General features: G+C 50.0%; 1 protein-coding gene across 1 annotated transcript in view; it reads right to left on the bottom strand.

Moving 5' to 3' along the window:
- SETD1A (SET domain containing 1A) overlaps nt 1-14,997 on the bottom strand; it is a 24,132-nt gene that overhangs the window by 8,470 nt on the left and 665 nt on the right. Inside the window, 12 exon segments of the mRNA XM_021714446.1 lie at nt 4,119-4,448; nt 6,222-6,309; nt 6,459-6,616; nt 7,636-7,723; nt 7,834-8,010; nt 8,669-9,454; nt 9,600-10,449; nt 10,728-10,957; nt 11,193-11,314; nt 12,248-12,518; nt 14,234-14,329; nt 14,553-14,717. Coding sequence (XP_021570121.1) covers nt 4,119-4,448; nt 6,222-6,309; nt 6,459-6,616; nt 7,636-7,723; nt 7,834-8,010; nt 8,669-9,454; nt 9,600-10,449; nt 10,728-10,957; nt 11,193-11,314; nt 12,248-12,518; nt 14,234-14,329; nt 14,553-14,702 — 3,346 coding nt within the window. The 5' untranslated portion in view covers nt 14,703-14,717.

The following is a 14,997-nucleotide window of genomic DNA, read 5'->3' as shown; positions in this document are numbered from 1 at the left end:
ACCGTGCCCGGTCTAACTTCACTTCTTTACCCTGCTCAACCCCAGGGCCCACACTTTCTACTGCCCTCCTGCCTCAGTATCCCCACATCCCCAAGTCTTCATCCTTCCACTGCCTCTACCCTGTGGACCCAACCAGCAGCCTTCTCTCCCCTCACCCTGGGCCCCAGCTTCAGCAGGGCTGATGTCACAGACAGACCTGGCAACTTTCGTTCTTATTCCCCCTCCACTCACTTTCCGAGGCTCCTACTCCATCCTTGTCCCTCACACACCTACCACACAGAGAAAAAAGAGGCTTCAGGCACGATATCCCTTCTCCCTGTCTGTTTACGATCTTGAGTTCATCCCCTCCACCTCCCTAGAAATGCCACTCCAGTCAGGTGCCTGGTCCTTCTACCTGCTCCTTTATTCCTTCAGTATAGAAACATGCCCAAGTCTCACCTACTTTGAAAAGCCAACCCCTCTATCAGCTCTGCAACCTCTTCTTGCTGTCTCTCCAATGTCAGCTGGGCAACCTTGAGCTTGTTTCTACATCTCACTAAACCTCAAACTTTTCATCTGTAAAATGAGAATAACAGGGATGTTGTGAAGATTAAATGAGAAAATGAATTTTCTTGTTTTTTATTTTGTATTATTTACTTATTTATTTTTGAGTCAGAGTCTCACTCTGTCGCCCAGGCTGGAGTGTAGCGGTACACTCACAGCTACTACAGTCTCAAACTGCTGGGCTCAGGCAATCATTCTACCTCAGTCTTCCAAGCACCTGGCACAGGCATGCGCCACCATACTCAGGTAATTTTTTTTTTTTTAATTTATTGTAGAGACAAGGTCTCATCGTGTTGCTCAGGCTGCACTCAAACCCCTGAACTCAGGCAATCCTCTCACCTCAGCCTCCCACAGTGCTGGGATTACAGGCGTGAGCAACCGTGCCCAGATTTTTTTTTTTTTTTGAGTCAGAGTCTCACTCTGTCACCCTGACTGGAGTGCAGTGGCATGCTTACGGTCACTGCAGCCTCAACCTGCTGGGCTCAGGCGATCCTTCCATTTCAGCTTTCCAAGTAGCTGGAACTACAGGTGTGTGCCACAATGCCCAGCTAATTTCTTGATTTACTGTAGAGATGAGATCTCTCCATGTTGCCCAGGCTGGTCTTGAAGCTGGTCAGGCAATCCTCTCGCCTCCGCCGCCCAAAGGCATGTGCCACTGCACCTGGTTTTTATTTTTCTTTTTTTCTAAAGACAGGGTCTTGCTCTAGTCACCCATGATGGAGTACAGTGGCATTATCATAGCTCACTGCAGCCTTGACCTTTCAGCCTCAAGCAATCTTCCCACTCCAGCGTACCAAGTAGTTGGAACTATAAGTGTGTATTACCATGTCCAACTCATTTATTTTTAAAAATGGGGTCTCACTAGACCAAGCTGGTCTTGAACTCCTTGCCTCAAGTGATCCTCTTACCTTGGCCTCCCAAAGTTCTGGGATTACAGTCATGAACCACTGCACTCGACAAGAAAATGAGATTTCAATGTGCTAGGCCTAGAGTCTGACACACAATAAGTAGTAAATTTGTGTTAGCTAATATTATGATCCCTCGTTTCTCTTTTCTTTCTCATCAAGTGTAGCCTACCCTTCTAGAAGACTGGCTGTCTTTTATCACCTCCCCTCATTCCTTAAAACCCCATAACTTGGCTTCAGTCTGAACCACTCAACTGAAATTGATAAGGTCACTAATGACTCCTAACTGTCAAATTCAACAGACATTTCTTACAACCTCTCTTGTGGCCTGAAGATATAAGACCACTCCCTCCTTTTCAAAACCTGAGTGTTCCTTGGTGTTCAAAACTTACCAGCCCTGCTTTCCTTCCCACCTCTGATCACTCTTTTCTGCCCTCCTTGGGCGCCCCTTTGCCTATGTCTCTCTCACAAGACTTGAAGGCTCCTCTCTCATTACATCATCTTCCTAGGGTCTACAAGGGAATTCACATCTACACGTTCCCTGCTCTCAAATGTCTATCTCATTTCCAACCTACTGCTCTTTCCAGACTCCAGACTGATGGATCCAACTGCCAACGGTTTCTGCTGAAGGTCCCAGAGGCAGCTCAAGCTCAACCCCAACTAACTCATCAGCTTGCTTCCTCGTTTACTTGGTTCTTCTTCCCGAGTCTCCTTTCCTGCTGGGCAGTTTTAACCAAGTCGCCTACCTCCTCAATTTCTCTCAACTCTTCACCTCCACTTCGTCTCCACTCTCCTGCCCTCATTATAACCACCCTGCTTTGGTCCATGCATCCCTTCAAATCTCCTAATGTCACCCTGTCTCCTTCCTTGCCTCTTCAGTCTCTCCTTCTCCTGCCAGAATGGTCTTTCTGAAATGTAGGTATGGCCATGTCCCTCCTCCTCTTCTTCCTGCCCTACTGAGAATGAAAGAATACTAAGACTAATGCCCTCTGACCTACATGTGACCCCTCTGACCTGCCTGTGACCTCACAGGCTCCTTTGCCACCTGATGAACCAGAAGAAGCCAGAGAGTCATCTGAGGTGTAACAAGAGCCTTGACTCCTCCTCTCATGGGGTCTAGACCTGAGCAGAGTGGACCAGTGCTGGAAGTCTTCCAGCGGTCACTGCCTGTCTCAGACCACAGGTTCTCAATAACATTCCAGTGGGAGACCCCTGGGAAGTCACTCACATCTTTTTTTTTGAGTTGGAGTGTCACTCTGTCACCCAGGCTGAAGTTTAGTGACACAATCATAGCTACCGCAGCCTCGATGTACTGGGTTCACATGATCCTTCTGCCTCAGCCTTCCAAGTAGCTGAAAGTACTGGTGTGTGCCACAATGCCCAGCTAATTTTTTTAGTTTATCGTAGAGATGAGGTCTCTCCAGGTTGCCCAGGCTGACCTCGAAATCCTCTCACCTTGATCTCCCCAAGTGCAGGGAAAATTGGTGTGAGCCACCGTGCCCAGCCTACATACACATCTTTGACACAAGCTTGAACACTGACTTAATTCTGTCGTAGGAACACCTAGCCTAAGATGCCACCACCACAGTTCACCATACTGCAACAGCCTCTTAACAGTCACCCTGCATCCACTCTTTCCAAGTACTCTTTGCACTACATCTTTTCAAAACACAAACCTGATCAGGTATGTTTCTCCGACAGCTTTTTACTGCTCTCAAGATGAAGACCAAATTCCTAACGTGGCCTACTAGTTTTGCATGACTCCACCCTCCCCCAACTCTCCAGTTTCAGCCACCCCAGAGTCCCCTAGTTCTCAACCTCTGGAGGGTCGGCATTCTTTCAGGTCTTGCAGCCTGCTACTTCCCCTGCCTGAGGTCCTTTGCACATGCTAATCCCTCTCTCTTGCCTGCTTTACCCAGATTTCAGCCCAGTCATGCCTCAGCAGGGAAGACTTGCCCCCTGCCCACAGATACACTCGGGTTCGGAGTGCCCATGCTTTTCTTTCCTGGTGCTTATCACAGTCTGCAATCAAAACTTGTCTTAGGTATTTATTGCTCCACTAAACTGCCTCTGTCTGTAGACTGTAAGCTTCATGAGGGTGAAAACAGTGCCAGGCATACCATCACATCCCCTGTACCTACTTTTTGGCTATGGTGAACACTTAATAAATATCTATTGCTGGAACAAGTAGTTCACTCAACAGTACAGATTCAGGTGTGAGTGCTATAAAATAAAAACCTCACACACAAATCCACAAAGCAAAGATAGAACTAAGTTGTGAGTTAATGTTGTTAATACATGTTTTCTCATCTTTGTGCCCGTTTAATTGCTTGCACTTACAAACTACACATTAAGGAATGGGCTTAAGAATAATTAGGAGACACTTATTAAAGTGGGCATTTTCTCCTTAACTTATTTGGGAAGAGACCACCCTGTTTTACTTTAGTAGCCAAACACCCTAGTCTGGCTCTATAAATCCCACGGCAGCACAGTTTGAATGTGTTAAGCCATATATATCTCCGAGGGGGCGTGGCAGGAGATGGTGACTTTTTCTTTGTATGTTTTTCTAACAATGCTATACGCCTGTACGCGACAGATGCAGTTTCTGTTGCTGTCTCAGAAATCCAGGCACATACACGCAGATCAAATCAACAGCCCTGCACCACCTACCTGCAGGTCCTGCTGGAGAAGTCTCCGGTTCGGGCAGAGATGTGACTGGGGAGCCTGCAACCCTCTCTGGCTCAGGCTCTTCCACAGGTGCTGGCAGGGGTGCGGAGACTTCTCTGGGGGGTGGTGAGGCCGAGGGAATGGCTGCTGGCTGCTCCTCTTCCTCTTCAGAGGAGGACTCGGATGATGAAGAGGATGAGGAGGACGAGGAGGAGGAGGAGGATGAGGAGCTGGAGGAGCTACTGCTCTCGGAGTCTGATGTGCTATCATTTTCACCATCTGAGTCAGCATACAGAGAACATTTGGAGGACGAATCGCTTTCCCCATCCTCGCCTGGAAATCCAGAAGTGGCAGTCAGGCGAGGTGGGAAGACCCTCATTTGGTCAACCGTGGGTTCATTCACTAACTGGCTCACTATAGTGGATACTAGGCTCTGTGCTCGGGGCCAGGAAGTTCACACATCAAAGAACTGGATAAGCAAACACCTTGTTCATAGTGTGATAAACATCAGCTCAAGAGGCTGGGAAGCACCACGAAGGAAGCCCTGGACTCCACTCAGAGGGGCACGACAAGGAAGACATCCCTGAGGAGATGTTGAAATCAAGAAGGATGAGAAGTCCACCACATACTAAGCAGGGATGGCAAAGGCAGGAGAAGACGGAGACTTGGAGACTGGCAGCAGTCTGCTCTGACTACCAAAGCTATTCCCTAATGGATCTTATGGACACAGTCTAGATGAAGGACTCTGAAAAAGGATTCTGGAATGAAATAAGCTTAAAAAGCATGGCATACTCTATGCCTCCGAGAGATTGGTAATATATGGGAAGGGCTCTAAGAAATCTAAGAATTTCGGTCTTTGAGGTACATTATTAGGTAAGTTAGACTAGAAGGTGGTGGTGGCTAGGGAGAGGACTAGAGATGGTAGAATGGAGCTGAAGGGAAAAGCAGGGGCCCAGTTATAAATGATCTATTGTGTCAGGCTAGAGTCACCTTGTGGAAAATAGGGAACCAGAACAGCTTTATGGAGGGAAGTAACAGGGTAAGGTATGCATTTTAGGGGAGATAACTCTATCAACAACTTGAAAAATGGGTTCGAATGAAAGAAGACTGGAAACCGAGCCAGGGAAATCAGTCAAGACTGCTGCAAGAACCTAAGTGACAGACACAGAATAGCAGGAACAAAGGGGGTGGCAATGCAAGCATCAGAGGTAAGACTGGTGGGAACTGGTGATCAAGCAGGCCTCATTCTTAGCAGACCACTCTGCTCCTGCTATACTGAAAGAGATCATCCTTCTCAGACCATCCTTCGCCCTTGGCCCCTGCTGAGGTGCAACGGCAGAGGCATTCTTTGACCATCAAGCAGAAAACAGCGAACCTGTCCCAGCTCCCCCATCCTATCATTCTCTACCCCAGTAACCTATTTTATCTTTTTCAAAGCACAATTCTCTCTCTGAAGTGAAATTATCTGTTCACTTGCTTTTCAAGTCTCCTTCTCTCCCAGCAAGCTCTGCAAAAGCAGGACCCACATCTGTCTTGGTCACTGCTATGCCCCAAATACCTAGAACAACTGGCACAGAGGAGGGCTCAATATACATTTCTGAACAAGTGGATGAAAAGGAAGACTAAACCATGTACCTAAGACTTCAGTAAATGTGGGGAGCCATCAGGTGTCCAAATGAAGGACAGAGGAGTGGCTGGTGACGGCAGCTGTGAGGAGGAGAAGGGGGGAGACACAGCTTGGTGGCTGGGCTGTAAGAAGAGCAGTGCTCGAAGGTGGAAAGGTACAGCCTAGCAGCATCAAGAGACAGTACAAGAATGCAGACCCCACATCTCTAGGGCTTGGGAAAATAAACAGGCTCTGCAGGGTTCTTAGGGGAGAGCTGAGTTGCAGGAGAAGAGGTGAGCAGGAGGGAGCTTTCTGAGTATTGGGCTTATTGTTTCCAAGGGCCAAGGATTCTCCAAAATGTGGCCAAAACGTTGCTCTTGCAGAGGGCAAAGGTGGCCAACAACTTAGCAGGGAGGCTATGCAGGCTCAGGAAAGGCCTAGCCAGGTGGCTGCACCCTTTCCTCCCCAGGCCAGAGTTCTATTCAACTGTCTGTACTCACCATCTGATGCCTCTGTTTCCTTCTTAGTGGCACCCACAGCTTCCTCTCGCTCTTCATCTTCCTCATCTTCCTCATCATCCTCATCATCCTTAAGAAAAGGGACAAATAGAGATGAACAAGAAAGGAACAACCGGTCCTCCATGAGGCACAGTCACCTATGCTCTAGACCAGAGAGAAGCTGGCTATTGGGACAGGAAATCAGACTTCTGGCAGGAACCCAGTACCCTGGTCCCTCACCTTCTCTGAGGAGGACTCCTGGGATGCCTCCTCCCCTTCGCTGTCCAGAGCAAAGGACTTTCGGTGCTTGCCCTGGGTCTTGCTTCGCTCTTCGTCTCGCTTTGGGGGCTTGGTTCCTGGACGTCCTGACTCTCCAGCCTCCTTCTCTCGCTCAGGGTCTAGGCCAGGCAAGTGTGTATTAGGGCAATTTACTATCAACAGTAAGTCACCACTCCCCTAGTCTGTGCACAAAGTTTAACATACACTATTGTTAATCTTCTTGATAGTCTTCATTTTATAAAAGAGAAGCTGAAGTTCAGCAGAGAAATACTAACACTTCACAAGTTACCTAACATTTTATACAGCTTTGAACATATCTCACTCCTTTATCTTCTGTCATTTTCTGGGTCAGGAGGAAGAAGGAATTGACTTGTTATACCTGACTCAAGAAAAGAGTACTAAGGTTGGGCATGGTGGCTCACAACTGTAATTCTAGCACTTTGGGAGGCTGAGGTGGGAGGACTGCTTGGACCCAGGAGTTTGAGACTAGCCTGGGTAACGTAGCAAGAACTTGTCTCTACAAAAAGTTTTTTAAAAATTAGCTGGGCATGGTGACACACATCTGTAGTTCCAGCTACTTGAGAAGCTAAGGTAGAAAGATCACTTAACCCAAGAGGTCATGGCTGTGGTAAGCTGTGATCGTGCCACAGCACCCCAGTATGGATGGCAAGAGTAAGATCCCCAACCCCCAAAAAAGTACTAAAGCCAATGGGTCTCCTGGGAACCAGATCTCACTTAATAAGGAAGTTTCCCAGCCATGTAAGCTGTCAACCAAGGGCTCAAGGGCTCAGACTTAGACAGACTGAGAAGAAGATTGTAAGAGAACATAAGCATTAGAAGGGAAACTCGAATAGATGGCTCATTGAACCTCAAAATCCTACGATCCTAGATACTGAAGTTATCATTTGTTTCACAGGTGGAAAATCCAAGAAACAGAAAACTTACATCAGCATGCTAGAGTAAGAACCACAACTAAAATTCAGGGATAATACTATCTAATGCTTTTGAGTGGTATTCTCAGAACTGCTTTAGTTTAACCCTGTGTCAAAACCTCCAAGGGTTAAGAGACCCTGCCACTTGCTTTCCTATCAGAGTCTATGCAGCCCACCCCCTTTCTCCTCCCAGATCTCCTACTCACCATCTTCATCCTCCTCGGCTGGAGTAGAGGGCCGAGGCCTCTTTTCCTCACTGGCCTCTGAAATCTCCGATGGCTCTTTCCGCTTTACCTAGGAGATGGGGCTCATTGAACTCAAAACACTCATGGTTCCTGGTCCCAAGGAGGAGGACCCCCTCCCCTTTGCCCCATTCCACCCAGCAAGACCACAGCTCTGGGTACCTTGAATGAAGGCAGCCGCAGGGCCCCTCGCAGCCCTGACCCAAAGGCAAAGGCTTCGATGCCTGTGGTACCCCCACTCTTGGCCCAGTCTACAAGGGACAGCAGACCAGGCTCTTTGAGTTTCGTCTTCTCTTTATCCTCCTCCTTGGCTTGCTGCTTGGCTGCATTCTGGAATGGCTGCAGGCAGTAGAGGGACTGAGGCCCAGAGCACAAAACCCAGGCATTCCCTCCTGCCCAAAACCTCCTCCCAGATCCCAGGAATAGAAACATGCATCTACTTGGCCATGGCCTTACTAGACTCTGGTGCTCTTTGAGTTATGGCCAATGCTGTGTTTCCTGGCTTTGGTCCCCTCCCCTACCTTGGGGAGGTGAATCTCCTCTTTCTCTCTCTCTCTCATTTACTTTCGAAATAAACTACATTCTCTAATCTAAAGAAAAAGAAAAATGCATCTTACTTCCCCATATTTGTCACACCTGTCCCAGCTCCTGCACAGCTTCTTGAAAGTCTGCTCATTTCGCCCATCAACCTTATGAAACAGCTACCATTGTTTCCACTTTACAAACAGCAAAAACAAAGACTGAAGCCCAAGGAGCTGTAAGGGCCCTATCCACCGCAAGTAACGGAGCCAGGCCAAAGCTCTTCCGACTCGAAGGCCTGTGCACATCTGCCACTTGGTGTCGCCCAACTCCTCTGCCCAGCCAGGATGTCCCTGAGGGCCTGCGGTCTCGCTCTACACTCATCTCGATCGCCTCTCCTGAGCTGCAGACTAGGAAAGTCAGAGACCAGTTCCTCCTGCGGAGCCCCAGGTCTCTGCAGGCCAGACACTGGCCTTACCTTGGCCTTCTCTTCCTTGCTTTCCCACCACTGGTCAAAGGCTCCAAAGGCCACGTTCTCCACCATCTTGCGGTTGAGGTCTCGCTGCATGATGCTCTTCATCTCTTGGACTAGGGTGGCCAGCACACGACCCACAGTGCCTGCTGATGGTAGGGCCTTGCCTTCTGCTAGCTCTGCTTCCTCCTTGGGAGGCAGCCGGGCCTCTTCTCCCGAGACTGAGGAGGAGGGCAGGGGCTCGGCTGCCATGGGCAACGGCAGGTGGTAGGCTTCCCGGGAGTATGCCCCTCGGCCTTCTTGCCCTTGTGTATACAGAGCATAGGGCAAACCATAGGCTGCCTCTTGCGGGGGTGGGAACGGGAGGAAGGCCTCCCCAAAGGCCCCACCAGGGGGACCGGCAGAGGCAGCAGTCAATCCCTTGCCCTGCCGCAGCTGGTGGAGCCGAGTCAACATCTGGGTCTGCATCTGGAAGGACATGGGCATCCCTCCCCACTGAGCCCCTAGTCGATCCATGAGCTCCAGGGAGTTCACAAAGTCATAGATGTGGGGGGGTGGTGGAGGAGGTGGAGGGTACTCAGGGGGCGGTGGCCCATCAGGTCGGGGTGGGAGGAGGTAGGCAGGCTGGTGGGGAGGATAACCAAGGGGAAGGGAAGCCAAGTAGGGAGGGGGAGGGGGAGGGGGAGGGGGAGGAGGTGGAGGCTGCTGGGGGGGTGTTGGGGCCGGAGGGGGTGAGCCACCCCTGTCATCGTCGGAGATCTCCATGTCCTCTCCAGAAGAGCATGGAGAAGCCTGTGGGGGTGCAGAGGAGGGTCACAGAAAGCTTCTGCCTGCTCCCTGGGCTTTTCCTCCAAGTCCTGTTTGTCTGGTTCCCTTCCCTCTTCCCAACCCTGCCTCCCAGAGACCAGGCATCTCCTCTGGCTGACCCCAACCTCACCTGGTTCTGTCCGTTGGCCTTGGGAGACTCCCGGGTAGCCCCTGGTTCCCCACTCCCTGTAGGTGCCACATCCTCAAAATTAGCTGGGGCCGGAGGGGGTGTGCAGGGCCCATGACCTGGCCCAGAAGGCACCTCGCTCCCCGTGTCTCTAGCCCCAGGGCCCGCACTGCTGTTCTCTTCTTCCTCCTCTGTGTCAGAGGCCAGGAAAGAAAACTTGGAGCGCTGCTCCTTCAGCAACATTTCGATGCGGGAATCCAGGCTGCTGTGCTGAGCAAAGGGCACACTCTCATTGGTGGTCTCTGGGGCTGGGGAGCCAGAGCGGGCAGGTGAGGCTGGGCGGGGCGAAGTCCGAGTTTCTTCTCTTTCGGGGCTGGGCCCTCCACCAGCCCCGCCTCCACCAGGTTCTGGAGGCTCTGGAGGTGGAGCCTCTGAGGCAGGAGGCCGGTAGTCCTGGTCAGTGGGCCGGCTGGGCTCAGGGGGCAAGTAGGAGGTATAGGAAGGTGGGAAGCGTTCAGCTGTGTTTTCGGCAAAAGAGGCTCCAGGGGCCTCCTCCCGAGTTGCCCGGCGGGGTGGGTAGGAAGCATGACGCTGGTAGCGATTCCAGCTTTCGTAATATGCTGGGTAGTTTGAGTCAGAACTACGAAACTGAGAGGATGAGGAAGATGAGGACGACGAGGACGATGAAGACAGTGAGGAGGAAGAGGAGGAGGATGCGGCGGTGGCTGTAGTGGTGGCCGAGATGGCGGTAGAGGCAGTCGTGGGGGCTGAAGATGCAGAGAAGTGGCGGCGGGAAAAGGAATCCTGGTAGCTGTTCTCTGACCGCCGGGGCTTGAAGGAGGTTGACGTGGTGCTAGAGGAGAGGCAGGGAGTTAGCTGGACTCCTTGCTGTCTGCCTAAACCCAAGCGTCCTGGTTCACAGAGCCCAGAGTCCCTCTACACTGCCCCACAAAGAAATAAATGTTGGGTTCCCAACTAGTGCATTCCCTGAGGACAGCAATTTGCTGGCTGAATCTACAGAGAAACTGCGACACATCATTTCCAACTCCCTCCTGGAGAGACTTTGGGCTTCTTCCCAGTGGCAGCTCCCAGACTGATGGCTGGGAGCCCCAGACGGTCCCTGCTTTGTACCTGCTGGAATAGGCAGAGTCCTGAGAGTAGGGGGTGCTGCCCCGAGATGTGTAGGGGGTTCCTTGGGAGGACTGAGGGGTGAACTGGCCAAAGGAAGATGGGGTGTCTTGTCGGCTGCTGGAGAAGCTTGTGTCCTGGGAGCAGGGGGTGCCATTGCCAGGGGTGCCCACCACAGCAGTTCCTGCTGGGTAGGCAGCCGTGTCAGAGGAAGAGCGGCGGCGGGATTCAATCTGGAGGGGAAAAGTGCAGCGAGGAGGAAGGAAAGAAATCAAACACCATTTGAAAACCTGCCTTTCCCCAGACCAAGAATCCTAGTTCCCCATCTTTCAAAAGCATCTGGGTATCTTTTCATGGCCCTTCCTATACTCAACAGCGCAGCCTGGAACCTCCCAAACACGCTCCTGCTCCTGGCAGCCCAGCACCATGTCCACGTCGCCAGGGCTGTGGCAGCTACAGGCTTCTCACCGTCTCTGCGGCTGCACCAGAACCCTGGAACTTCTCACTCAGTGCCTTGCCTCCAGTAGGCACAGTCTGAGGGGTGTAGGAGCCATTGACAATCAATTCATAGTACTTCATTCGTTGTTGTCCTGGAGGGAGGGAAACGGAAACCAATAGTCAGAGGAGAAAATCACTCAAATCCAACTCAAAAGCAATTAAGCAAATAAATAAAAATTCGGGAACGTCAGTCTTCCTTCACGCTTGCAAACTGCCTACTGTTAACCAACAGCTGCCTCCTTTAGATGGCGCTGCAATCCACAGTTCACCACAGACCTCACTCCTCCCTGTTGCTCTTCTTTTTTTTTGAGTCAGTCTCACTCTATCACCCAGGCTGGAGTGCAGTGGCATGCTCACGGACACCACGGCCTCAACCTGCTGGACTCAGATGATCCTTCCGCCTCAGCCTCCCAATGAGTTGGAACTACAGGTGCGCACCACCATGCCTGGCTAATTGGTTTATTGTAGAGATGAGGTCTCACCAACTTGCCCACGCTGATCATGAACCCCTGGGTTCGGGCAATCCTCTCACCACCACTTCCCAAAGTGCTGGGATTACAGATGTGAGCCACCGTGCCCAGCTACCTATTGCTCCTTAACAAAGAAACCCAGACTGCTTCGCTTGTCCTTACAGGTCCTTAATTCTCTGTGTAAAATTTCAAAACAAACCAAACAAACAGATAAAAAACATAAAATCCTGTATTCCTGAGAATCTGACTTCAAAGCGTGACCTGAGCCAATGGATTCATGTCTATTTGTTCTATCACACAATTTAAAAAATAAATACAGTTATGGGCTTGGCTGTGAGGTAAAGCCCAAACTTGCTGGAGACAACACACAAAATACCACCCGTATACCATAATTCTCTAAAATTTGAAAAGTTCTTATTTCAGAAACATATCTGGCCCCAAGAGTTTCAGACTAAGAAATCCATGAACCTAGTCACTTGCCTGACCCCCATAGGCGTTTGAATGTACAATCTCTGCTAGAGACCAACCTTAAGCAGCCGGCAGGGGAGCCCTCACCTTTGATGTCAAGCTGGGCATGGATAATGTTGCCCATGACGGAGGTAAGGTGGAGGTTTTTGACCGTTTCCTTGGCACCCCGAGTGCTGGTGAAGAGCACACGGGCCAGGCCCAGGTGCTTGCGAGTACGGGGGTGAAGGAGGATCTCTACCTCTTCCACCTCGCCATACTTTCGGCACATGTCCTTCAGAAAGGTCTCCCGCACGTTGTCATTCAGCCTTGCGAAAGTCACTTCCTTCAGTGGGATCTGCCCGATATAGAACTCATCCAGCTGTGGGAAAGGACAAGGGTTGGTTGGGGTCTCACTACTGACCAGTGTTCCTTTGCCCTTTGGGAGACTTCAGCAAGTTCACGAAGTCGAAAGAGGTCTGGGAAACTGAGGGGCTAGGGAAACTGAGGGGCTAGACCACAATAAGGGATCCATTATTCTTGACTCCTTTCTTCCCTGAATTCTCGCCATAGAACAATAGCAAGAACCAGTGACAAAAAATGTACAAACTGAGGAATAAACATACATGGAAGAAACTGATCATAAGCAAATAATTCACTAGTTTGGCTTTTATTAGGCGACTACCATGGAGTGGGCACTAGCAATACAAAGATGGAAAAGAAAAGACTCTCATTTAGAAAAGTAGATAAGACAGACACACACAATCACAACATGACAAAGTGTCAGCAGAGGTCCAGACAGGGTGTTTGGGAGCCCAGAGAAGGAAACATTTGTATGGACCAAGATTGGGAAAAGATTCGTAAAAATGATGTCATTCTTACTGTGCTTTTGGGTTTAACAGGACTTCTGGGACATGGAACGATAAAACAACCAGGAGTTTCCTAAAAACTGCAGAGTGTACGGTATGGATGAAGCCCAGGATATAATGTCAAGTTAGAGAATAACGCTTGGTCACATCAATAGCCATATGTGCCAATGCCACTAAACGTGGACTCACAACAAAAGTAATATACTAGACCAGTAAAGTCAAAGAGACAAATGACAGCAAAGGGAGCATGAAACAGAAGAGAGGATGAAGGCAAGGAAACCAGGTGAAATGAACACCGGGGTCAGCATTATATGATGATAAGACTAAAAAGATTAGGATAAAAAGGGAAAAAGAGTCAGCAGACTTCGCGAGAGAAAAAAAGAAGAGAATCTTAGGATGACTCCTAGGTTTCTAGCCTGTGCAGCTGAGTAGATGGTGTTGCCACACATCAGTAAGGGGAAAGAAAAGGGAGAACAGGATTAAGATAATTTGTTTTAAATCTCTTGAATTTGAGACGTCTGTGAGGCCCCCAAATGGAGTTGTCCCTCTAACAGGCAACAACTCTGTAGTTCAAAAGACTGACCCTGGCTGGAAACAGATATTGGAAGTCATCAACATTTAGGTAATAGTTCAAGCAGGGGGTGTAAAAGAGATCATTCAGAGAAAGCGTACAAAGTAAAAAAAAAAAAAAAATGAAAGAACTTCACAGATGATCTATTAAGAAAGAAATAAAAAATAAGTAAAGGAAACCAAGAACCATCAGTAGTCTAGGCTCAGTTCAAAGCCTGATGAGTACCCTGCTTAAGGTGGGATATAGGAATCTGCTGAGGAAACAAGCTGGGGGTATGACATCACCAAATAAGAGATAAGGAACACGTTTCCATGTAGGCAGTGGGCTTGTCACTCCCCTTAACTGCTGAGGAGCTGAGTTAGCCCACTGTCATGCTAAGCACTGTTTAGAAAAAGTTCATTATAGCAGCTATAATTGTCTTTACTTCACCCTTCAAGAGGTCAAAACCCCTGTCACCAGGGACGCACTTGGGACATCTCACCTATGCTTTCTAGAAGACAAAGTGTACCTCCTGTTCAGAAGAACTCAGTCTCAGAGCCTCAGAGGTTGTTAGATCTGGCTGTGATTCTTCAATTGGAAAACCCCTCTTATCCAGTTACAATGCCAGGACAGATCCTCCACACCAACCACCACATCAGGAGACCATCAGACACCTACCTTAAACTTAGGGACTGGGAGGGAAAAGTCTCTGTTTTTGGACCTGACATGGCAACGGGGATCTTGGAGGTCTTCGACTGGTATATACTTGGAGTCCTAGGAAAGAAAGCAGGAAGAGAAAGATGGCTCAGGGCGAAGCCAGGTTGTTGAGCTCTAAGAAGCCTATCTGGAGACCCACATGCAAAAAAGCAGGGTCCAACTGCCCATTTCTCAAAAGGCAGGCTATTAGGTATGGGAGTCCTCGGTACTGAACAGAGTAACAGCGAAGAGGAGAGGCCTGGTGTTCCCTAGATGACAAGGAAAGGCCTGGGGCACTCACGTTGACACTGAAGTGGACTCCATCGTAGCGGTACACCTTTTGAGAAGGCCTGCGCAGGGCAGGGTCCAAGGCAGGATCCACGATGAGCTTGTAGTTCCGCCACTGGAAGCTCGGGGCCTTCTGCCCATCTCCCCCACCTTCCTGATCCATCTTTGCTCATTTACACTATTGGGAAAAGAGGGATACGCAAGGGGGTTCAGCACTTAGGCCTGACTCCCTTACTGGCTCTCATTGGCCAGCCCAGATTCCAGGCTCTCTCATCACTCCAGTTTCCGCACCTCACTATGACCCGTGGCTCCCCCAGATTTTGCCCCAAGTACCCTCTGTACCACCACAACCACCCATTCGCTCTCCACCTCCCAACTCTCCCCTTAGGCCCCCAGACCCATCTCGCGCCCCCTTACCTTCCCGCTCTCCCTAGCGCGCGCCCCACTTGGCCTCCACG

The sequence above is a fragment of the Carlito syrichta genome, unplaced genomic scaffold (assembly GCF_000164805.1).
Source record: "Carlito syrichta isolate Samal-C Ts95f unplaced genomic scaffold, Tarsius_syrichta-2.0.1 Scaffold305649, whole genome shotgun sequence".
NCBI lineage: Eukaryota > Metazoa > Chordata > Mammalia > Primates > Tarsiidae > Carlito > Carlito syrichta.
This window is presented reverse-complemented; position numbering and strand designations above follow the sequence as displayed.